The sequence below is a fragment of the Chlamydomonas reinhardtii genome, chromosome 14 (assembly GCF_000002595.2).
Source record: "Chlamydomonas reinhardtii strain CC-503 cw92 mt+ chromosome 14, whole genome shotgun sequence".
NCBI lineage: Eukaryota > Viridiplantae > Chlorophyta > Chlorophyceae > Chlamydomonadales > Chlamydomonadaceae > Chlamydomonas > Chlamydomonas reinhardtii.
The window spans coordinates 2450359-2474906 of record NC_057017.1 but is presented as its reverse complement, the minus strand read 5'-3'; the positions used below and the strand labels follow the sequence as shown (position 1 = coordinate 2474906).

The 24548-nt window shown below is 63.0% G+C and overlaps 1 protein-coding gene across 1 annotated transcript; it reads left to right on the top strand.

Moving 5' to 3' along the window:
- The first annotated feature begins 46 nt into the window (after positions 1-46).
- On the top strand, positions 47-24546 carry CHLRE_14g624950v5 (uncharacterized protein). Its single transcript, XM_043070259.1, has 53 exons — positions 47-197; positions 264-323; positions 417-620; positions 973-1239; positions 1461-2061; positions 2316-2452; positions 2605-2774; positions 2982-3114; positions 3258-3497; positions 3671-3827; positions 4002-4177; positions 4644-4789; positions 5075-5240; positions 5453-5626; positions 5854-6072; positions 6400-6499; positions 6621-6685; positions 6929-7200; positions 7555-7774; positions 7953-8089; positions 8206-8281; positions 8454-8624; positions 8755-8940; positions 9093-9212; positions 9383-9631; positions 9799-9987; positions 10206-10377; positions 10548-10754; positions 10990-11708; positions 11957-12085; positions 12265-12437; positions 12607-12850; positions 13189-13362; positions 13481-13715; positions 13839-14035; positions 14230-15447; positions 15657-15875; positions 16098-16478; positions 16636-16710; positions 16930-17135; positions 17325-17424; positions 17579-17803; positions 17988-18095; positions 18250-18460; positions 18609-18972; positions 19162-19295; positions 19478-19602; positions 19763-19936; positions 20059-20202; positions 20402-21654; positions 21887-22223; positions 22412-23498; positions 23814-24546. Exons 1-53 carry the CDS (start codon positions 174-176, stop codon positions 24083-24085), a joined length of 13542 nt encoding a protein of 4513 aa, XP_042916932.1. The 5' UTR covers positions 47-173; the 3' UTR covers positions 24086-24546.
- The last annotated feature ends 2 nt before the right edge of the window (positions 24547-24548 follow it).

Here is a 24548-nt window from a genome sequence, read left to right as displayed (position 1 = left end):
TCGCGGAAACATGTCCTATCAGCTCAAGCAAGTATAACTCCATCAATTTATTACAAGACAAGCTCACTATAGACCCAAGGGCATAGGGACTCAGACTTTGACGTGCTAACTTCATTCATGCGCCCTGGTCATCTAGTTTAAGCCCTAGGCCCTTGGGCTAACCAGCCCTAAAAATGGAGCCCGGAGACGAGGGCAAGGTGAAGCAGCAAAACTTGGCCGCGGCATCGAGGCTTGCCTTTCTGACTTCTTGCGTGCTACCGCAGGGCCACCAGCTCACTGCTGATGCGACATGCATTGCGTGGGTCCGGTCAAAGCTCCAGCTCGTAAGTTGTGCATGTCGAAGCGCGCTCTGACTTCCAGGTTTGGACCTCGGTGCAATTGCTGACTGAAATTTCTGCATGTATTCGAAATTGCAGCTGAAGCCGGAGAGCCTGGGGGATAGCGATGGCGCGGAGTGGCTGTCCAGCGTGTGGCACAACGATGTGCACACGCCGGTGGTCTCGACTTTCCTCATGAGCGTGAAGGCCACGCGCATGTTCGCCGCCCTGGACGGAGGGCACGAGGGTGGGAGCAGCCCTAAGCTGGTGCTGGCACTGGAGGTGCCGAAGCAGTTTGAGCAGGTGTGCGGCGACGCAGAAGTGGCTGGGAGAGCACGCAGAGGGTGACTGGGGAGGGCACGATGCGCGTGGCCGGAACGGGCGCCCTACGGCTTGCTCACCCAGCAGCACTGCTTAGTGCGGTCGGTTCACGCACGGGTAGCGTGGCGCGCAAGGTTCGAGGGCTCTATGCTGCTAGGGTGGCAAAATGGAGGCTCCCGCTCCGCTCAAACAGGTGGCACGGCAACCTTGCCCACGTAAACTGCCCGACACCCTTGGGCATTGCCGGGTGGCCCCCGGCACTCCATGCCCCTTGCACCCAAGCACCCGCACCCAACACCCGTACCCAAACATCACGGCCCACACCTGCCCGCAGATGGTGTACTTCGTCCGTGACCCTTCAAAATTTGTGACGCGCGAGAACGTGGGCAGCGTCATTTTCTTCGGAGTCATGCGCGGTGGCGACCCGCTGCACTCGCTGCTCAACATAATGCACGGGCTGTACGTTCCTGTGGTGGTGGCCAACACAACTTGGCCAGAGACTGTAAAGAGCGACTTCACGGCCCAAATGCACAAGTTCATGGCCAACCTGACGGAGACGGTGTACGAGGTGAAGGGAAAGACCATCCTGTACATCCCGCAGGTGCGCGCGGGCTACGAAAGCTTGGGGAGGACGAGCAGGGGGGCTTGGATGGGGCACTCGGGGCTTCTGCTGTGCGCTAGCTTCAATCTCGTTCCTGCAGTTCGTGCTTCGCACCACCTGGACTTGGTTCCACCTGCCCCACTCCGCCTGGTCCTCCACCCATCCCTCGCGTCAGTAGCCATGCCATAAACCCCGCCCACCACACTTCACCCACCCCACAGGAGGACCTGCGCGACCCAAAGGCGGCCGCCAAACAGAAGGACCTGGTGCAGCGCCTGGAATCCACCATCATCCACTGGACGCGGCAGGTCAAGGAGCTGCTCAACCAGCAGGACAGCGTGGACGCGTCGGAGCAGGCGGGCCCGCTGGCGGAGATCGAGTTCTGGCGCGAGCGCAGCGTGGACCTGTCCGGCATCCGTGCGCAGCTGGATGACGGCGCGGTGTCCTCCATCGTCAGCGTGCTGGAGTACGCAAAGTCCAGCTACCTGGCGCCGTTCCTGTCGCTGCGCAACCTGATCCACCGGGAGGCGGTGGCGGCGGAGGACAACCTGAAATTCCTGCTGTGCCTGGAGGAGCCGTGCCAGCAGCTGGCGTCGGCGCACCCGCAGACCATTCCCAGCCTGCTGCCGCCCATCCTGAACTGTATCCGCATGGTGTGGAACCTCAGCCGCTTCTACAACACGCCCGAGCGCCTCTCGGTGCTGCTGCGCAAGCTGTCCAACGAGATCATCAACCGCTGCTGCTCCGTCATCTCCCTGCCGGACGTGTGGAGCGGCGACGTGGACAATGTGATGGTGGCGTTGCGGCAGAGCATGGAGGCGGGTGCGTGCCGGCAGCATGCAAAAGCGAGCGGGGCTGGCTTGTGAGGGCGGGGGGCGCGGGCGGGAGCGCGGGCGGGGGCGGGGGCAGGCCTCCGTGCATGTTACGTTACACAGGGTCATGGCCACATTACATCGCATGGGGTGTATCGGCACGCCAGCGGGATTGGGCACGTGCACCAAGAAGGGCGGGCACGGTGCCGTAATCCTGGTGATGGGTGCGCTTCCGACTTATCCTTGCCTGCTGCGCTGCTGCAGGTGAGCGGTGGAAGGAGCTGTACAAGCGCACGGCCGCGGCGGTGGCGGTGCGCTCGCCCAAGCCGTGGGACTTCGACATCTCCTCCATCTTCGCGCATATCGACGCCTTCCTGCAGCGCTGCAACGACTTGCTGGAGGTGGGGCCGCGATTGACCACCTCGTCTAGCGCATGCTACACCTGCGTAACACCAGGCTGTCTGCTCTTTAGGGAAGTGCAGCGCATGCGCACGTGGCACGCATATGAGTTATTACGGCATGCAAACCCTTCGTGTTATCAAACGTTGTGCAGGTGTGTGAGGCGCAGCTGCAGTTCGCGCCGCGCACGCCGCTGCCTGTGTTTGGCGGCACGTACGGGCCCGAGGTGAAGAAGAGCATCCTGGACATTCAGGAGTCCTTCCAGGGCCTGGTGCAGGGGCTGCAGGCGCTCAAGTACGACATCCTGGACGTCAAGGCCACCCGGTGAGTCCCACCATTGCTGGGTTCCAACGTAGGGCTGGGCTTGGGCTGCCTGGTACTGTGTTTCGGGCTGCATGGTACCGTAATACGGGCGCCTGAGCTCGCTTGCAGCTAGCCGCTTGCTTGCTTGTCCTATCGTCGCGCTGCCCCAGTCGGCCGCGTTGCCAAGGCGCTGACGAGCTTGCATGTCTTGCTTGGCGAATTACGCAGCTGGCACGACGACTTCAACGGCTTCAAGGGCGGCGTGAAGGACCTGGAGGTCATGATGGCCAACGTCATCCAGCGCGCCTTCGACACACAGCCTTGCCTGGCCGCGCGCGGCGAGCTGCTGGAGGGCTTCCAGGTGGGGCTGCGTGCACTGCTGCTGGGAAGGATGGGGCGGCGGCGATGCAGGCAGAGCAGGGGACTATGCTCATGTACTTTGTGCAGGCGGACAGTGTCTGACGAGAAGTCCTGTGGGCTGCCCCATTCTCCCCACCTGCTCAGACCATGGCCAAGCGCGACTACATTCGCCGCTTCGTGGAGAAGAAGACCGTGGAGTTCTTTGCGCTGTTCAATGCCGAGATTAACACCGTGAAGAAGCTGTTTGACGCCGTGAAGCGCAGCCAGCCCAAGAGCCCGATCCTGCCGCGCTACGCCGGCCTGGCCAAGTACGCCATGAACCTCATGCGCCGACTGGAGCAGAGCCACAAGGTGGTGGACTCGGTGCGCTACACGCTGCCGCAGGTGCGCGGTGTCGCTTGCGTTATAGGCCTCGCGAGTGCGTGGGGCTGCGGGCTTGTGGGTTGTGGTGCGGCGGGACGGAGGCGGCTGTCAGGGTAAGGGTGAGCTCTTGCTTTTGGGTTGCTGGCACGGCGAGTCAGTGCCGGTAAATGGTGGCTTTACCCGTGTGCGTGCAGGTGTCGGAGGCGGCGGATGTGATGCAGCAGTACGAGCTGGCGCACCAGGCCATTGAGCAGTACATCAGCAACACGCACAACGACTGGTTCAGCACCATCGAGAGCTCCATCGCCAAGGAGCTGCAGGCCTGCCTGCTCACGCAGGACAAGGCTTCGGGTGGGTGCAGCGATACCGGCGCTGCGAGCTGCAACTTGAGGCCCTGGGCTGCAACTTGCCAACGCACTGCTGTGGCACCATTGTCCCGTGTGTCGGCTGTGGTTCACGCAAATTACCGGCAATATATATTAGCCCTTCACTGTTCTTCACAATCATGTACCGTATGCCCCCCAGGCGGCCTGCTGTCCATGAACTTCCACAAGGACCTGCTGTCCATGGGCCAGGAGGTGCACTTCTGGGAGCGCATGCGCCTGGCGGTGCCGCTGGTGGCCATGGAGATCAACGCGCAGCGCGAGAAGTACCGCGTGCTGCGCGACAACATCCTCATGGTGGTGCGCGACTACAACAAGGTGAGGTGGGCGGGCGTTGCGGGCGTGTGCGTGTGTGTGTGTGTGTGTGTGTGTGTGTGTGTGTGTGTTAAACAAGCAAACGGTACACGCGTGCGCAGTTACCCACAAATACCTACGCCGGTTACCGTGTTTGTGTGTGTGTGTGTGTGTGTGTGTGTGTGTGTGTGTGTGTGTGTGTGTGTGTGTGTGCCTGGGGCTGGGAGGGAGGAGGGTTGGAAGGAAGGGTTGGGAGGAAGGGTTGGGAGGAAGGGTTGGGAGGGAGGGTTGGGAGGGAGGGCTGGGAGGGAGGGTTGGGAGGGAGGGCTGGGAGGGAGGGTCAGGGGCGGCTAGGAAGCGGCTATGGATGGTAGATGCATCACTCAGCGGTGCCGTGGTCAAAGGCGGCGGCATGGCAGTTTAGGCACCAGGCAGCAGCCGTTCCCTGTCACTGCCGCCTTGCCAACCTGCCTCTCCGTGCCCAACGCAGATCCTGACGGCGCTGGACAAGGAGGAGCGCAAGCTGTTCCACGACCGCATCCGCTACCTGGACCGCCGCATCATGCCCGGCGTCACCAAGCTGCAGTGGACGGCGGACAAGCACGCACTGGAGTTCTACTACCGCGAGGCCCGCAAGTGAGTGCGCTTACGGTACCAGGACTACCAGCCCCTCAGCCCCTCAGCCCCCCCAACGCCTTGCAACTTGTGGCGTTGTTTCTTGCCCTCAACGCTCTTAACACCCGCAAGACGTTACCGGGTGCAGCTCGCTGAACGCGCTGCTGTGCGCACTACAACACCCACCCCTGCATCGCATACACTGTCCTACGCGTAATGTTTTCCTTGTGCTCTTTAACACCCGCCCCTACTGTTCCTGGCCACGCCTTCACTTCTTAAACAACATGAATGTTACCCCCTCAAAAGGTTTTGCCGCGACGCGGACATGGCGGTGGGCGACTACAAGACCGCCAACTCGCGGCTGGACGCCATCTGCCGCTCCATCAGCGAGCTGGTGTTGGTGGACGTGGAGAAGAAGAAGATCTACCAGCACGCCGAGTTTGCCAACCTGCAGGAGTCGCACCACGCCAAGGTGTGAGGTCGCCTGACGGGATGGCCGGATGGCGGGAGTGCAGGCAGCGGGTTCTTTACTTGGGTTGGATGGTTGGTTGGTTGGTTGCAGCGGGGCATCGCTCCATGCGCTGCGCAGGTCCCAGTCTTGCAAAAGAAAAGGCATGCATGCACTTACCAACTGCGGCATTTGCGTGAATACTGCTGGCCCCAACGCGGTGCAACACCACACAGATCAAGGACCGGCTGGTGTCGGCGGTGGACGAGATCCGCGACATCATGGCCAGCATACACCGCGTGTTCGAGCAGGACAGCGAGGAGGTGCAGCGCGAGTGGGTGCGCTTCACGCAGAAGGTGGACCGCAAGCTGGAGGACGCGCTGCGCCACGTCATCAAGAAGTCGCTGCAGGTGCGGGCGTGGGGCTGGGAGCTGGCGGTGTCGGCGTGGCGACGTGGTGTGGCATATGTTGACGGTGTCGAACAGCGCCTGGAATGGTTGCATGTGGTTGTGCTTACGCCTGCTTTGGCTGGGTTGCGTTCCCACCTGTCTTGCTGTTACGCCGTCAAGAACTTGGGCAGCCAGACACGTCCACTCACTATGCGACACATGTGTCCTCCCCGCATCGCAAACTGCAGGAGCTGAGCCGCCTGCTGAACGGCGACAACAAGACGGAGGTGATGCCCATCTTCCACGTGACCATGGTGCTGGAGCGCACCAACCGCGTGGAGCTGCGCCCCACCATCCAGGCGCTGTTCGACACCATCAACTCCGTGGCGCGCAACCTCATCCTGGTGCTGCAGTCCGTGCCGCGCGTGGCGCTGCAGCTGACAGACAAGCAGCGCCGCGACATGGAGGTGGGCAGGAGGGGGCCGGAGGGGGCCGGAGGGGAGGGTTAGGAGGGGAGGGCTGGGGCTGGGGCTGGGGCTGGGGCTGGGGCTGGGGCTGGGGCTAGGGCTGGGGCTGGGGCTGGGGAGCGGAGGCAAAAGGAGGGAAGGGGAGGGAAAGGGAGGGAAGGGAGGGGGCTGGGGCTGGGGCGGGGGCGGGCTGGGGAGGGCTGGGGAGGTCTGGGGAGGGGCGGAGAAGGGGTTAGTCAGCGTGGGACTGGGTGCTGGGGTTGCGAATGTGGGATGGATGCGGCAGGCGTGTTAATTAGCCCTAAGCGTCATCTTTCTTGGATGCAGGATGCCGGCCTGCCGCTGCCCAAGCCGCTGCCCACGCTGTACGAGACCATCAGCGCGGATGAGGACGCCGTGCTGCGGACCATTATGCAGATCACGTCGGGTGCGTACGGTGCTGGTTTGCCATTGCCACAAAGTGTACGGGGCTCTACGCTGCTGCCCTGATGACGCTGCACAAGCTGGTTCTGAAACCAATATCTCCTTCCTCCTCTTCCATGGTGCAGGCATCACCTCCATCATCGACAAGGTGCAGGCCTTCCTCACCTACTGGGAGAAGAAGTACCGCCAGGTAGGCGCCCCCCCCTTTCCTGTCGGCCGCCTATTGACAGCCCGCAATCGGCTCGCCCACCTTCCTGCCGGCCTCCCATTTCCAGCCCGCAACCCTGCTACTGATCCACTGGCGCTCTCCCTGCTATTCCTCCCGCCTACAAAACCAATAGTGTCTGCGCGCAATCGCACGTCGCACGCCTCCCACTCCATCTAACCCCACCCCCACCCACTACCATTATCCCGCACGTACCGTGGCATGCAGGTGTGGGAGGCCGACCGCGACGCCTACATCCGCCGCTACGAGAAGGCGCAGAAGCCGCTGTCCTCCTTCGAGGCCGACATCAGCCGCTACCTGCAGTGCATCGACGAGATCCGCGGCGAGGACGGCGCCACCAACATGCGCTTCCTGCGCATCGACTGCGGCCCGCTCAAGCTGACGCTGGTGGGGCACTGCGAGGCCTGGGTGTCCAAGTTCACGGGGCTGCTGGGCCAGCTGGCGGCCACGGAGCTGCGCACGCTGCACACCTACTTCAGGTGCGCAGGGCGGTGGTGGTGGTGCGTGTGTGTGTGTATGTGTGTGTGTGTGTGTGTGGGGGGGTTTGCAAATAACAGCGCAAACTAAACCGAACCCAATGCAAAAGAGCAAGGAAGAGAGCGTGGCCTAGGGGGGGGGGGGCGGTGGGCAGGGCGGGCGGTGGAGCTGGGGTGGTAAGGGAAGGGAAGGGCGAGTACAACGCAGTCTGCTTCCGGGCGGGGTTCGGCACAGCGTTATGGCTGTGGGCAATGCAGCATCGTTTGATGGCGGGCAGAATGAATGAAGGCGCAGGCTCAAAGGCGCGAACAAGCGTTGACAGCTTTGACCAACCCGTGTGCCGTGCCGTATTGCAGGGAGAACAAGGACTCGCTCATGCTGGCGCCCAGCACCTTGGAGCAGCTGGCGGAGCTGGTGGGCCTGCACCGCCGCCTGGCAGACGAGCGCCGCCGCACGGAGGCGCGCTTCGAGCCGCTGCGGGACAAGTACAAGCTGCTGGAGCGGTACGAGGTGGGCGCCAAGGAGGAGGAGGCGGCGCTGCTGGAGGGCCTGGAGCCCGCGTGGACGCAGTTCCAGGTGCGCGGTGCTTCGGCCTCTTGCGATACTGTTTGTGTCATGCACTTTGTTGCCTATGCATTGGGGTCATGTGCGGTGTCATGCTGTGTGGGTGACGCTGTTGTTAGGGGTGCAGTGCCGTGGGTGGGATGCGTGTTGTCAACACGTTAAAAGCTTGTCCCGCCCGCGCTGCCCGCAGGCGCTGTTGGACGAGACTGCTGGCAAGTTGGAGCGCTACAAGGACAACTTCCGCGAGAAGGTCAAGTCGCTGCTGGACACGTTCCTCAAAGACGTGGCGCAGCTGTGCGAGGATTTCAGCCGCGATGCGCCCTACAGGTGGGCGGGACGCAAGGCCGTGGAAGAATCTGCCTACACACAGACGCTCTCTATCACTATGTTAGGACCATCGCAAGTCCCTAACCCACCGCTCCTGGAATCCCCACCTCCCACAGCTCCGAGGTGCCCACCCCAGACGCCTTGGACTTTATCCAGGCCTCTAAGCAGGCGGATGAGGACACCCGCAAGCGGGTGCGTGCTGGTTGCCGTGTGCCCTTGCCTGCACCAATGCGGTCCACCTGCTACGGCATTAGCCCCCCACACAGCCCGAGTTGGCCTCTCATGCCTCCTTCACCACTGCCACACCGTTCGCACGCGGGAAAGAGCGTACCCCCATTTCCTTTTCGTTCGCTGTCCCACACAGGCAGCGGAGATCAAGAATGGCATGGACATCTTTAACATCCCGCAGCCACAGTACAAGGACCTGGCAGCCATGGAGAAGGACCTAGACTTCCTGGATCGCATCTGGGGCCTCAAAGACGAGTGGGAGCAGCTGTACTATGGCTGGAAGGACGGCTCCTTCACTGATATCAAGGCGCGTGCTGCGTTTAGGGGAAGGACGGGGTTCGGTCGGGCATGGGCTGGCTTGGGTTGGGAGCGGTGCTGTGTAGGCTGAGGCACGTGTGCGCTGGCCTAACTTGACCAGCCGCTGGGAACCTGAACAGGTGGAGGAGATGGAGGAGGCGGCTGTGCGCATTGGCAAGAACGTGGCCAAACTGGGCCGCGACATCCGGCAGTGGACGGTGTGGAGCTCGCTGAAGGACACGCTGGACGCCTTCAAGCGCACCATGCCGCTCATCACCGACCTGCGCAACCCCGCCATGCGCCCCCGCCACTGGCAGAACCTGCAGGTGGGCCCCGGGGCAGCCTAGTGGACTCTTGACGCCTGCCTAAGCTGCAAGGGCCTTTTCCTGCGGCGCCGTGCGTCAGGCACATACATAAGTATGTGTCGGACGCATTGTGCTGACCCAAAACCTTTACACGTGATGGCAACCCTGTGCAGGATCACATCGGTGTCAGGTTCGACCCGCACAGCCGCGACTTCACGCTGGACAGCTTGGTGGCCCTGCGCCTGGACCAGCACGTGGAGTTCGTGGCGGAGCTAAGTGTCAACGCCACCAAGGTGCGGGGAGCAAGAAGCAGTGCATGCCTCGAGTGCTGGGATGCGGGGAAAGGAAGGGGTACATGTTCCGGTATTGGGGGCTTGGGGCAACACCGGGCCTACCTGTTGCTTGCATACCTTGCCCCTCAGCTTGTGCCCCGCGCTGATGCATGTTGCAACACCACCCGCAGGAGTTGGCCATTGAGAACAACATCAAGGCCATCGCCGCCACATGGTCGGCCCTGGGCCTGGACATGGCGGAGTACAAGTCCACCTTCAAGCTGCGCAGCACGGAGGAGATCTTCACCAGCCTGGAGGAGAACATCGTGACGCTGTCCACCATGAAGGCCTCCAAGTACTTCATTGTGTTCGAGAAGGACATTGCGTACTGGGAGAAGACGCTGAGCCACATCTCCGAGACGATTGAGATTATTCTGCAGGTGCGTGGCAGCACATGCGTGTGTGTACCCCGCACCCGCCCTTGGAGGCTTGACAGGTTGCGGGCGCACATATTGGGCCGCGCCCTGCCTCCACAACTTTATGGCGTACAAAGCTCTGACAACCCCCCACCGCGTGCCCCCATAACCTGGAACCCTGTGCAATACAGGTGCAACGCAACTGGATGTACCTGGAGAACATCTTCATTGGCAGCGAGGACATCCGCAAGCAGCTGCCGCAGGAGAGCCAGATGTTTGACGCCGTGCACAACAACTTCATGCGCCTCATGAAGCAGCTGTACAGTACCGCCAACTGCCTCAAGGCCTGCACGGCGCAGGGCCTGCTGGAGTCCTTCCAGGTGCGCACCCATGGCCGGGGCGGGCGCGCGTCCGGGGGATGTACGGGAGCAGGGCTGCTGTGGGGCTGAAATGGGCACGCAGCCTGCCCACACGCTGCCGCCTTTCACCCATGGGGCCCGCACTCACCAGCACAGCCGGCGTGGGCTATGTCAGCTGTCCCTGGGGCTCTTGAGGCGCATACATCGAGTTTTTCCGGGCAACCGTGTGCATAACACAGGACATGAACAACAAGCTGGAGCGCATCCAGAAGTCGTTGGACAACTACCTGGAGAACAAGCGCCAGCAGTTCCCGCGCTTCTACTTCCTATCCTCTGACGACCTGCTGGAAATCCTGGGCCAGGCCAAAGACCCGCTCAACGTGCAGCCGCACCTTAAGAAGTGCTTCGAGGGTGCGTGCCTGCTGCTGTGCATGCGCGTGCCGGCCATGTGCCGCGGTGTCTGCCATGCCTGCCGTGCCCCAGTACCAAACTCCATCGCGCCTTCCACCCCATACTGTGCGCTATCTGAGCTGAATCTGTTCACCCACCACTCTGACACTCGTGTTACTCGGGATGCACAGGCATCAAGAAGCTGGACATGCACCTGCCTGGCGAGGACCGCAAGCAGACCATCAGCGTGGGCATCACCTCGCCCGACGGTGAGTACCTGCCCTTCGCCAACCCCGTGATCACGGAGGGCCGGCCCGAGGAGTGGCTCAACCGCGTGGAGGACGCCATGTTCCTCACCACCAAGAAGCACCTGTACAAGGTGCTGGAGGAGTCCAAGGGTGAGTAGGCCAGAACTGGGTGGAGGGCAGGATGCGTAAAGTGCGGTGGGAAGGGCGGAGCAAGGGAAGGGCGGGGCAGGGTTGCTGAGTGTGTGGCGGCATAGGAAGTGCCTACCGTCGTAGTGGGCAGCGGTATGTGGGCGTTCCGAACCCTGCACCCATACCTGTGCGTGTAGCTGCTTACCATGCCGCCCTGACATTTCCGGCCCCCTGCCCACCCACCTGGAACCCACAGCGCAAAAGAAGGAGAAGTGGGTGAAGGAGAACCAGGGCCAGATGATCATCACTGCTGGCCAGATCGTGTGGACGCACGAGTGCGAGAAGGCACTGGCCGACGCTGACAGCGCGCGCAAGAATCTCAAGCTGCTGAAGAAGAAGTGGATCAGCTACCTTAACAAGCTGACCGCCGTCACGCGCTCCAAGCTCAACAAGATTGAGCGCAACAAGGTGGTGGCGCTCATCACCATCGAGGTGCACGCGCGCGACGTGATTGAGAAGCTGGGCAAGTCCAACTGCTCCAGCACCAACGACTTCGAGTGGGTCAGCCAGCTGCGCTTCTACTGGGACCGCGAGAAGAACGACTGCATCGTGAAGCAGGTGCTGTCGGTGTTCTACTACGGCTACGAGTACCAGGGCAACAATGGCCGCCTGGTCATAACGCCGCTCACCGACCGCTGCTATATGACCCTGGGAGCGGCCATGTTCACGCGCCGCGGCGGCAACCCGCTGGGCCCCGCCGGTACCGGCAAGACGGAGACGGTGAAGGACTTCGGCAAGGCGCTGGCGCGCTACGTGATTGTGTTCAACTGCTCCGACGGCGTGGACTACAAGATGACTGGCAAGATGTTCAGCGGCCTGGCGCAGACGGGCGCGTGGGCGTGCCTGGATGAGTTCAACCGCATCGAGGTGGAGGTGCTGTCGGTGGTGGCCACGCAGATCGCTGCGGTCATGCAGGTGCGCTTGGGGCTAGTGGCAGGGGCGCAGTTCTCGTACACGCTTTGGCTATGCTCCTGCGAAGCCGTGGGGCCCCGTCAACCCTTCCATTTTGGCCCTCGCTCCCTACCCCCCCCCCCCCACACCCACACCCACCCACACACACACACCGCCCTCCACTCTTGCGTCCGCCCTCGCCTCCTCAACCACAACCTCATCCTCAACCTGGCATCCACCCTCGCATAATACTCCAACCCACAATTTCACAGGCCATCAAGGAGTCCAAGAAGCGATTCCTGTTCCTGGGCCAGGAGATCCGGCTCAACCCCTCTTGCGGCATTTTCGTGACCATGAACCCCGGCTACGCCGGCCGCTCCGAGCTGCCCGACAACCTCAAGGTGGGGCCCGTGCTGGGCCTGACTGTAGTGGCCGTGGTGGGCTCTGCACCTCACATGTACCCGTAAACGGGTCGCGGCTTTGGTACTGAGCAGAGCAGTGCTTATCAAGTTGCACCTTGCTCGGCAACATACAAGCACGGTGGCAACCCTCTCCCCTTACGATTTCCCCAACACGACAGGCCATGCTGCGCCCGGTGTCCATGATGGTGCCGGACTTCACGCTGATTGCCGAGATCATGATGTTCAGCGAGGGCTTCTCCTCCGCCAAGGTGCTGGCCAAGAAGATGATTGCCATCATGGAGCTGTCGCAGCAGCAGCTGTCCAAGCAGGACCACTACGACTACGGCCTGCGGTGCGTGCTTATTTCGACCTCTCAGTCGGTTTCCCATCACCAACCCCTTTCCTGCCGCACCCAGTCACGCACGCTGCCATTGCGCAACAACGGCACCTGACACCCTCGCCACCCCATTTCTCACACGACCTTGCCCATGCCCGCCATGCACCCGCACCCGCACCCACAGCTCGTTCGTGATCCCCATCGCGCGCGCCGCCGGCTCGCTGAAGCGGCTGGACCCCGAGGGCAGCGAGGAGGTGATCCTGTACCGCACCATGCTGGACCTGATCAAGCCCAAGCTGGTGTACCTGGACCTGCCGCTCTTCATGGCGCTGCTGTCCGACCTGTTCCCGGGCGTGGAGCTGCCGCCCGCTGACGGCGGCTCGCTGCGCCGCGCCATTGAGGCGGAGCTGCGCGAGTCCAACCTGCAGGTGCGCGGCGGAGCAGAGGGAGAGCGAGAGGGAGAGGGAGAGGGAGAGGGAGAGGCAGAGGGAGGGGGAGGGGGAGGGGGGGCGAGAGGGAGAGGGAGAGGGAGAGGGAGAGGGAGAGGGAGAGGGAGAGGGAGAGGGAGAGGGAGAGGGAGAGGGAGAGGGAGAGGGAGAGGGAGAGGGAGAGGGAGGGGGAGGGGGAGAGGGAGAGGGAAGGCAGGGTTGGGTAGCTGCGGTGGCCGCATGGGAAGTGGGTGGTACGGCATCGCGGGTATTCATCAAAACTTACATTACCCATCTATGCCGCCGCCGCCGCATCTATGCCGCCGCCGCAACCGCAGATCGTGCCAGAGTTCGTGACCAAGATCATCCAGGTCTTCGACTGCAAGGTGGCGCGTCACGGCAACATGATTGTGGGCCGCACCGGCTCTGGCAAGTCGGAGGCGTGGAAGTGCCTGCAGCGCGCTCTGGGCCGCCTGCGCAAGGAGGAGCCCGATGATGACCGCTTCCAGAAGGTGAGCGTGCGCAGTATCGCCATTGCCTTTGCCACTCAGCTTTCCTCCCTGTTTCACCAGCCTCATTAATCGCGCCCCACCACTGAACCCATACACACCCACACACAAACACCAACAGGTGCACGTGCACACCATCAACCCTCTGGCGCTGTCCAACGACGAGCTGTACGGCTGCTTTGAGGCCGCCACACACGAGTGGCAGGACGGCGTGCTGGCGCGCATCATGCGCACAGTGTGCAAGGACGAGACGCACGAGCAGAAGTGGATCCTGTTCGACGGCCCCGTGGACACGCTGTGGATTGAGTCCATGAACACCACCCTGGACGACAATAAGCTGCTCACACTGCTGTCGGGTGCGTGCAGCCATGATGCATCTTGACTCCTGCTCGCCCTGAGTTTGCCGTGTACAGCCATACAACCCCAGCACCATTACCTGAAACGCTGCTCGCGAACTCCCCAACTGCGTTTTCTTGCAGGCGAGCGCATCGCCATGACGCCGGCTGTGTCGCTGCTGTTCGAGGTGGAGGACCTGAGCCAGGCCTCGCCCGCCACCGTGTCGCGCGCGGGCATGATCTACCTCAACGTGGAGGACCTGGGCTGGCGGCCCTTCATCACCAGCTGGCTGGCCGCCAAGCAGGCCGCGCCCGGCGCCGATGCCGCCATCATCGACCAGGTGCGTGTGGGGATGTGGGTGCGGAGTGGAGGCGCTACGGTTGTGATCCTGTACTGCTGCCTACAAGCTTATCATCAGCGTGCTGTGAACCGGTCAGAAGCAGCCATGCGTTGCTTTGCCACTGGCACCACGTTAAGCGGGTTGTACCGGGCCATGAAACGGGTTCTAAACGGGGTGTACCACCATGCGCGCAGGTGTCCAAGCTGGTGGACAAGTACATGGAGGCGGCGCTGGAGCACAAGCGCCTGCACTGCCGCGAGCTGGTGCCCACCGACCGCCTCTCCTGCGTGCGCGCCTTCACGCGCCTGTGGGACGCGCTGGCCGTGCCCGAGAACGGCGTGGGCACCATGCCCGTGGACGAGTCCGCCGGCCCGCCCGGTAGCAAGGCCGCCGCGGCGGCTGCCGCTGCCGCTGCCGCCGCCGCACCGCCCGAGGAGACCAGCGGCGGCACGGGCGGCAACCTGGTGGAGATGTGGTTCCTGTTCTGCCTCATCTGGGGCATCGGCGGCCCGCTGGATGAGGAGGGCCGCAAGAAGTTTGACGCGTTCATGCGCGAGATGGACACGCGCTATCCCAGCTCCGACACCGTTTTCGAGTACTTTGTGGAGCCCAAGGCCAAGAGCTGGCTGGCGTGGGAGACCAAGCTCACGGGCGCCTTCAAGCCGGCGATGGACCAGCCCTTCTTTAAGATCCTGGTGCCTACGGTGGACACCGTGCGCAACCGCTTCGTGGGCTCGGCGCTGGTGCGCGTGTCGCAGCACACGCTCATCGTGGGCAACGTGGGCGTGGGCAAGACCATGATCGTGGGCTCGCTGCTCGAGGGCCTGCCGGGCGACCGGATGAGCTCCATGACCATCAACTTCTCGGCCCAGACCAGCTCCAACAGCCTGCAGGACACCATCGAGGGCAAGCTGGAGAAGCGCACCAAGGGCGTGTTCGCGCCGGCCGGCGGCAAGCGCCTGGTGTGCTTCATCGACGACCTCAACATGCCCCAGAAGTCCAAGTTCGGCTTCATCCCGCCGCTGGAGCTGCTCAAGCTGTGGGTGGACAACGGCTTCTGGTACGACCGCGCCAAGTGCGAGGTCAAGCACATCAAGGACATGCAGCTGCTGGCAGCCATGGCGCCGCCCGGCGGCGGCCGCAACGCCTTCTCGCAGCGCGTGCAGGCCTGCTTCGCCACGCTCAACGTGACCGCGCCCAACGACAATCAGCTCAAGCGCATCTTCGGCACCATCCTGAACGCCAAGCTGGCGGACTTTGACGACGAGGTCAAGCCGCTGTCCGAGCCCATCACCATGGCAACCATCGGCATCTACCGTGCCGTTTCCAAGGAGCTGCTGCCCACGCCCTCCAAGAGCCACTACCTGTTCAACACGCGCGACCTGGCCAAAATCATCCAGGGCATGATGCAGGTGCGGTTGAGCGATTGTGATTAGGCGTGCTGTTGGGTCTTGGGGAAGGGGGAATGATGGAGAGGATGGAAGTGGGGACGACTGGGATGGAACAGGCAATTAAGGCAGGGACGGGGTATCAGGAATCGCATAGATTGAAGCAGGGCATTTGCAAACACACCCAACCCTTACCATCCGCCCCTGCCCGCCACCTCGCTCACCCTGCGTAGGCCACCAAGGCGTTCTACAACAGCAAGGAGGAGGTGCTGCAGCTGTGGTGCCACGAGTGCATGCGCATCATTGCCGACCGCATGTGGGACCACGCCGACAAGGAGTGGCTGGTGCGGCAGCTGGACGAGAAGCTGGGCACCACCTTCAGCACCTCGTTCGGCACACTGTTCGAGGCCTACAATGAGACCGTGCCGCCCTTTGTCACCTTCATGCGCCAGGTGTGTCGCTTGGCTGTTTGTGCATGGCCCGTGCGCGCTTTGGCAAGGAACGCGGAAGGGATGGAAGTGTTTCGCTTGTTGCGCTGTGCGGTGTGCCTTGCGACAACTCCCGTGGCCCGGCCACTGGCCTGCTGCTCCGACCCTACCACGCCGCGAACCCGCCCCGCACCCAACCCAACACGCCTGCCCCCAAACCCGTCCACCCACACCCGCACCACCCAGAACGTGGACGTGCCGGTGTACGAGGCAGTGCGCGACATGGTGGCTCTGAAGGACCTGCTCACCGAGAGGCTGGAGGACTACGCGCTGGAGCCCGGCCACAGCGCCATGGATCTGGTGCTCTTCCGCGACGCCCTCAGCCACGTGTGCCGCATCCACCGCATTCTGGGCCAGCCGCGCGGCAACGCCCTGCTAGTGGGCGTGGGCGGCAGCGGCCGCAAGAGCCTGGCGCGGCTGGCGGCGTTCGTGGCGGAGCTCAAATGCTTCACGATCGAGATCACGAAGAACTACCGCCAGACGGAGTTCCGGGAGGACCTGAAGGGCCTGTACCGGCAGGCGGGCGTGGCCAACAAGCCCACGGTGTTCCTGTTTGATGAGACGCAGGTGCGCTTGTTTGTTGCGTGCATGGGCGGAGGATGGGGCGGACGCCGGCGGGTGGGCATGCGGGCGAGCCCTGTTGCAAGAGCCCCTTACGGCACAGCGACAGCCTAGTGCATTTCCTACCTGTGGCTGACTGGCACGCCCCGCTTACCCGTCGCAGATTGTGTACGAGACGTTCCTGGAGGATGTGAACAACATCCTGACCAGCGGCGAGGTACCCAACCTGTTCCCCAAGGTGAGCCGCGCAACACAGGCCTGCCTGGACTTGCCACTTTCTATACACGCGCATACGCTCGCCCTTACTTCTAACAACCACCGGCGTCATACCCCGCCACAACCCGCCGTACCTCCACACCTACCCCAACCCACGCCGCGCCACCAAGCCGATGCTCACCACCACTCCCGCTTTCCCCTAACCGCGCACGCACGCACGCACGCACGCACGCACGTGCAGGACGAGCTGGGCAGCGTGCTGGACGAGCTGCGCCCCGCCGCCAAGGCCGCGGGCGCGGGCGAGACCGCGGACGCGCTGTACGGCTTCCTGCTGGAGCGCGTGCGCACCAACCTGCACGTGGTGCTGTGCCTCAGCCCCGTGGGCGAGGCCTTCCGCGAGCGCTGCCGCATGTTCCCCGGCCTGGTCAACTGCACCACCATCGACTGGTGGGTGTCGCTCCTTTTCCGTCACCGTTTTCGCGCTTGGCACCCACCGCCTCTCGTGCAATTTACGCCTGCACGAGTGCCCGCAGCGCCGCCCCTTCGGTATCGTGCCCCTCCCTACCCACCCACTCATGACCCTCCCTTCGCGCCGCCGCCTGGCCCTCACCTCTGCCGCTGCCGCCGCCTCTACAGGTTCACTGAGTGGCCGGCTGACGCGCTGTTTGAGGTGGCGCAGAAGCAGCTGATGGACGTGGACCTGGGCAGCACCGAGGTCAAGACCGCCGTATGCAAGGTGGGACCTGAAGCCCGTGCCCTGAGCTGCCTGGGCTGTTCCAGACATGTGTAGGGCACCGAACGATCGAAGCAACAAGCCTGTTATGGAACGCCGGCATAGTAGCAAGCATGCATGCCTCAAATCTTTTTTGCTGTCTTTCCCGCGCGCGAAGGTGTTTGTGACGGCGCACCAGTCGGTGGAGAACACCAGCGCCAAGATGTTCGCCGCGCTCAAGCGCCGCAACTACGTCACGCCCACCAACTACCTGGAGACGGTGCGCGGCTACAAGGGCCTGCTGGCGGAGAAGCGCACGGAGCTGGGCGAGAAGGCCGCCAAGCTGCAGGGCGGCCTGCACAAGCTGGACGAGACGTCGGTGCAGGTGGCGGCGATGAAGAAGGTGCGTAGCGTTGCTTGCGTGCTTGGGTGGGTGGCTGGGTCGGGAGCGCGCGTGCGTGCAAGCGCATACGCGTAGGCATGAAACTGTGCGCTGCATTAGGCCACCTATATCTGAACTTCGTGTGTCTTAGTGCTGTGCTTAGAATCATTACCGTATGTGTGTGTGTTGCGCTTAAATTTCGCAGGTGGCGGAGGAGAAGAAGGTGGTGGTGGCCCAGGCCAAGGCCGACTGCGAGGAGCTGCTGGTGGAGATCGTGCAGGACAAGCGCGTGGCGGACGAGCAGGAGAAGCAGGTGCACGCTCGGTCGGCGGCAGCCGCCCTGTGCGTTTGGCACACACACCCCGCTTCCCGTGTATCCCCTCACACAGCCAGTTCGCCCTGTATCCATGTGTGACTACCGTGGACTCACCGACCCGCACCGCCGCACACACCGCACGCAAACGCAGGTGAACGCCGAGGCCCAGAAGATCGGCAAGGAGGCGGAAGAGGCCAACATCATCGCGGCGCAGGTGCAGCAGGAGCTGGACAAGGCGCTGCCAGCGCTGCGCGAGGCGGAGGCGGCGCTGGATGTGCTGACCAAGAAGGACATGTCGGAGCTCAAGGCCTACGCCAAGCCGCCCGAGAAGGTGGAGATGACGCTCAACGCCGTGCTCACAGGTGCGTGTGCATGTGGTGCTTGGTACGGCGGCGCGGCTTGCTTTCGGGGTATGTGTGGGGCAGCATGCTGACCGCTGACCGCTCTCCTGCCCCGCCACCCTCCCTCGCTTGAAGCTCAAGCGCCTCTCCGTGTCCCCTGACCCCGCAGTGCTGCGCCGCCCGCCCAACTGGGACGAGGCCAAGAAGCGCCTGTCGGACGCCAACTTCATGCAGAGCCTGAAGGAGTTCGACAAGGACAAGCTGGACGACTCGCTGCTTAAGAAGATCGGCAAGTTCACCGCCAACCCCGACTTCACATACGAGAAGATCAACACTGTGTCGGCAGCGGCGAGCGGCATGTGCAAGTGGGTGCACGCCATGGAGACGTACGGCTATGTGGCCAAGGACGTGGCGCCGAAGCGCGCCAAACTCAAGTCGGCGCAGGACACGCTGGCGAGGAAGCAGGCGGCGCTGGCTCTGGCGCAGGAGCAGCTGGCGGTGGTGCTGGCCAAGGTGCAGGCGCTCAAGGACAAGTGAGTGTGCTGGGCGTGTGGCGTCAGGTCTGAGGGTGCGGGCTACCTACCCGCGGCGTGGCGCAGGCATTGCAGTGCGCGGCGTGCGCATTTGCCCTGGCCTGCTGCTGCTGGTGCTGCCCACGGCTAGCGCCCTGACTTACACGTACCTGCTCTCTAACGCTCGCCGTCCCAATCATCCTTGTGCAGGTACGACACCTCCATCGCGCGCAAGCAGGCGCTGGAGGAGGAGCTGGCGGACCTGGAGGGCAAGCTGGAGCGCGCGGAGAAGCTGGTCACGGGCCTGGCGGGCGAGCGCGTGCGCTGGGAGGCGTCCATCTCAGGTGCGTGCTTTTGTATGGGTGCTGGAGGCGGCGGGTCCCGGGTACCTTGCGGCCGCTATCACACCTTCTGAGGACACGCAATCAAGGGGAGGGCCCAGCTCTCTCGTTTGCGTGTGCGTCGCTGACGTGCCAGCCCCCTCCACCGGTGCCCTCCACCCTGCCATTGCGATTTGGGGTTGCAGAGTACAACATCGCGCTGGGCTGCCTGCCCGGCGACGTGGTGGTGGCGGCTGCCTTCATGAGCTATGCCGGCCCCTTCCCATCCGAGTATCGCGACGAGCTGGTCAAGCACACCTGGCTGCCGCAGGTGCGGGCGGGGGAGAGCAGCGGAAGATGTGGGAACTGGGAAAGGAGAGGCGATGCGGGCTTATGGTGGCAGGTCTCAGGTGGTGATAGGGTTTGCAAAACTTGGCTATGCGTAACCTCACAACGCCTTGTGACGCTGCAACGCTGCACCGCCCCCGCAGGTCAAAGCGCTGAACATCCCTGCCTCGGAGCACTTTGACTTCGCGCTGTTCCTGGCCAACCCGGCCATGGTGCGCGACTGGAACATCCAGGGCCTGCCCTCCGACTCCTTCTCCACCGAGAACGGAGTCATGGTCACGCGCGGCCGCCGCTGGCCGCTCATGATCGACCCCCAGGTGGGTGCTTACTGAAGGAGCTGCTGGCAGCTTGTGAATGTGCGGCTGTGTGCTATGTGTGCTAGCGGCTGTGCAATAGCTGTATCGTATTCGTGCGTCAACTTTTATCCTTGTACGCGCAGGGCCAAGCCAACAAGTGGATTAAGAACATGGAGGGCCGCGGTGGGCGGCTCAAGGTGCTGAACCTGCAGATGAGCGACATGGCGCGCCAGATTGAGAACGCCATCCAGTTTGGCCAGCCGGTGCTGATGCAGGACATCCTGCAGGTGCGGTGCATTGGAAGGGGGGTGGGATGGATAACGGTGGCAAGGCCGCAATCAAGGCATTGCCACCTACCCTTAGTTGCCGCCCCCGTCCACGCCACCACCCCCACCCCCACGCCACTGGAACCCGTCGCCCCACCCAACTCTCTTCCCACACTCCACCCACTCCACCCACATTCCACCGCACCTCCACCGCCCTCAGGAAATTGACCCCATCCTGGAGCCGGTGCTGGCCAAATCCTTCATCAAGCGCGGCAACCAGACGCTGATTAAGCTGGGCGACAAGGAGGTGGACTACAACTTCGACTTCCGCCTCTACCTCACCACCAAGCTGGCCAACCCGCTGTACACGCCCGAGATCTCTACCAAGGTCATGATTGTCAACTTCGCGGTCAAGGAGCAGGGCCTGGAGGCGCAGCTGCTGGCGACAGTGGTGAAGAACGAGCGGCCCGACCTGGACAAGCAGAAGAATGACCTGGTGGTCAAGGTGGCGGCCGGCAAGCGCACGCAGGCAGAGCTGGAGGACACCATCCTGCACCTGCTGTCCACCGCCACCGGCTCGCTGCTGGACAACGTGACGCTGATCAACACGCTGGACCAGTCCAAGACCACCTGGGAGGAGGTCAACGCCTCACTGGCCGTGGCGGAGGAGACGCAGAAGAAGATTGAGGCGGCTAGCCAGCTGTACCGACCTTGCTCGGTCCGGGCCTCGGTCCTGTACTTCGTGCTCAACGACCTGTCCACCATCGACCCCATGTACCAGTTCTCGCTGGACGCCTACAACGACCTGTTCCTGCTGTCCATCAAGAACAGCCCCAAGAATGACAACCTGGCGGAGCGCATCAAGTCGCTCAATGACTTCCACACCTACGCCGTGTACAAGTACACCTCGCGCGGCCTGTTCGAGCGGCACAAGCTGCTGCTGTCGCTGCAGATGTGCGTGCGCATCCTGCAGACCGCCAACCAGGTCAACACCGAGGAGTGGCAGTTCTTCCTGCGCGGCGGCACCGTGCTGGACCGCTCCTCGCAGCCCAACAACCCGTCACAGGAGTGGATCTCGGAGGAGGCCTGGGACAACATAACCGAGCTTGACGCGCTGCCCAACTTCAAGGGCGTCGTGTCCAGCTTCGAGTCCAACCTGGGCGAGTGGGAGGCCTGGTACCGCAAGGGCGACCCCGAGGCCTCGGAGCTGCCCGCCGAGTGGGAGTCCAAGTGCAACGAGCTGCAGCGGCTCATCCTGGTTCGCTGCCTGCGGCCTGACCGCGTCATCTTCGCGGCCACTACTTACGTGTCCAACGCACTGGGCCGCAAGTACGTGGAGCCGCCCGTGCTGGACCTGGCGGAGACGCTCAAGGACAGCACCGCGCTGTCGCCGCTCATCTTTGTGCTGTCAGCGGGCGTGGACCCCACTGACAACCTGCGCAAGCTGGCGACGGAGAAGGGCATGACCAGCAGGTGGGTGCGGGGAGAAGGCTTGGGTGTGAGGGGTGCTGGGCGTGGGGCGGGTGGTGGGGAAGGGCGGGGTGACGGCTGGGGAAGCCACGTGTAGGCACACGCACCGCATGATAGCGTGTCAAAAGTGGGGCGGATTATGCTAACCGCCGCTTGTTGCACGTGTTTCCCTGCTGCCGAGCTGACCACACCTGCCCCTTACCATGTCCCATTGCCCCCCATCCCCCATCCCCAGGTTCTTTACTGTGGCTCTGGGCCAGGGCCAGGCGCCCACCGCCACCCGCCTCATTGAGGACGGCCTGCGCGAGGGCAACTGGGTGTTCCTGGCCAACTGCCACCTCATGACCTCGTGGCTGCCCACGCTGGACAAGATCATCGAGGGCTTCGAGACCAAGCAGCCGCACGAGAACTTCCGGCTGTGGCTGTCCTCCAACCCGTCGCCGTCCTTCCCCATCGCCATCCTGCAGCGCGGCATCAAGATGACCACGGAGCCGCCCAAGGGCCTGCGCGCCAACCTGCTGCGACTGTACAACAGCGTGTCGGACGCCAGCTACGCGCAGTGCAAGACGCAGGTGGGTTGGGGAGTGTGTGTGGGAGGCGTGGAGCGTGATGCTGCTACCGGGTTAGGAGTGGGCATTGGATACATCAACATGTACAAACATGTGCATATACACACCCTGTGCAGTCCCCACCTGACAAGACTTCGTTATAACCCGCCCACACCTGCCTCCACTCTCCCTCAACACGTGCCGCCTCACAGATCAAGTACCAGAAGCTGCTGTTCGCGCTCACCTACTTCCACTCGGTGCTGCTGGAGCGCCGCAAGTTCCGCACGCTGGGCTTCAACATCCCCTACGACTTCAACGACACCGACTTCTCCGTGTCGGATGACCTGCTCAAGTCCTACCTGGACTCCTACGAGCAGACGCCGTGGGACGCGCTCAAGTACCTCATTGCCGAGGCCAACTACGGCGGCCGTGTCACCGACGAGCTGGACCGCCGCGTGCTGGCATCCTACCTCAACAAGTTCTACTGCGAGGACGCGCTGGCGGTCCCGGGCTACCTGCTCTCGCCGCTGTCCACATACTACGTCCCTGAGAATGGCCCGCTGCAGAGCTTCAAGGACTACATCCTCACGCTGCCTGCCGGCGACCGGCCGGAGGCGTTTGGCCAGCACCCCAACGCGGAGATCAGCTACCTCATTGAGGACAGCAAGGTGCTGCTGGACTCGCTGCTGAGTCTGCAGCCGCGCACCGAGGGCGCGGCCGGCGGGGCGGGCACCCGTCGCGAGGACGTGGTCATGGCCATTGCGACGGACCTGCTGGACCAGGTGCCGCAGCCCTTCAACCTGGAGGAGGTCATGAAGGCCAAGGCCGACGACCCGTCGGCGCTGCACGTGGTGCTGTTCCAGGAGGTGGAGCGCTACAACGCGCTGCTGGTCGCGGTGCGCCGCAGCTGCGTGGAGCTGCAGCGCGGCATCAAGGGCCTGGTGGTCATGTCCGCGGACCTGGACCTCATCTTCGAGTCGCTCTACGCTGCCAAGGTGCCCGCCGCCTGGCTCAAGACCTACCCCTCGCTCAAGCCGCTGGGCCCCTGGACGCGCGACCTGCTGCAGCGCATTGAGCAGCTGGCCACCTGGGTGGAGGAGACCTACCCGCGCGTGTACTGGCTGTCGGGCTTCACCTACCCCACGGGCTTCCTAACAGCCGTGCTGCAGACCACCGCGCGCAAGGCGTCGGTGCCCATTGACACGCTGTCTTTCGAGTTCAGCATCATCAACCTGGACGAGCGCGAGATCAACGCGCCGCCCAAGGAGGGCGTGTACATCAAGGGCCTGTTCCTGGAGGGTGAGTGCGGCTTAGGTGCCGTAAAGGGCTGGGAGCAGGGCGGGGAGCAGGGCGGGGAGCAGGGCGGGGAACAGTGCGGGAGCAGGGTGGGGAACAGGGTGGGAGAACAGCTAGGCACATACACTGGGTATGCTGGGAAGCTGGAGGCATGGATGCGTGCATACATATGCCTGCATGGCCTGCACATTCAATGCATGATGGGAGTACCGTTAACCTGCAAGTGAGCTGAAAGCACACACATGGGCGCTACTGTCTGGCGACCACCTCCTGACAACCTGTGCTCTCCTGCCCTCACCTGCCCTCTCCCTGCACCAGGTGCCGGCTGGGACTTTGAGAACGGCTGCCTGTGCGAGCCCAACCCCATGGAGCTGATCGTGCCCATGCCCATCCTGCTGTTCCGCCCCGTGGAGAACAAGAAGCGCACCGCCAAGGGCATCTACACCTGCCCGCTGTACCTGTACCCGCTTCGCACAGGCACCCGCGAGCGCCCGTCGTTCATGATCAACGTTGACCTGCGCTCGGGCAGCGCCGACCCCGACCACTGGATCATGCGCGGCACGGCGCTGCTGCTGTCGCTGGCCACGTAAGGGCGCGGCATGCAAGGAGGATGGCTTGAGAAGGAGGAGGAAGAGGAGGAGGATAGGCGCAGGAGCGTTGTGCTATGGAAGTGGTTAGGTAGGCATGTTCATGTAAAGAAGAGGCTGTGACCTGGCCGATGAAAAGTTGACTTGGTTTGTTCGTGACAAGAGGGCTACCACTGCATTACGTAATAGCTGAGCTGCTTGCTATCATAAGAACACTGGGCGTGATAAATGGACCTGAGACTGTGTGGTACCGTACGGTAATAATGCTCCCATAGAGACGTACTGATGGGCAAGCTTAGCACCTGCGTGCGCACGCAATTCATGGTCTTCTTGGCTTTCTGTTTGGCACAGCGAACAGTTGTGGCATCCTTCTGAGAGGAAAAGCTTGTTATGCTCCATTGAAGGCACTGCTGGCGGCGTAAGGTTAAGTGCAACTTGCTACCGTAATGTAACAGCTTCAGGATAC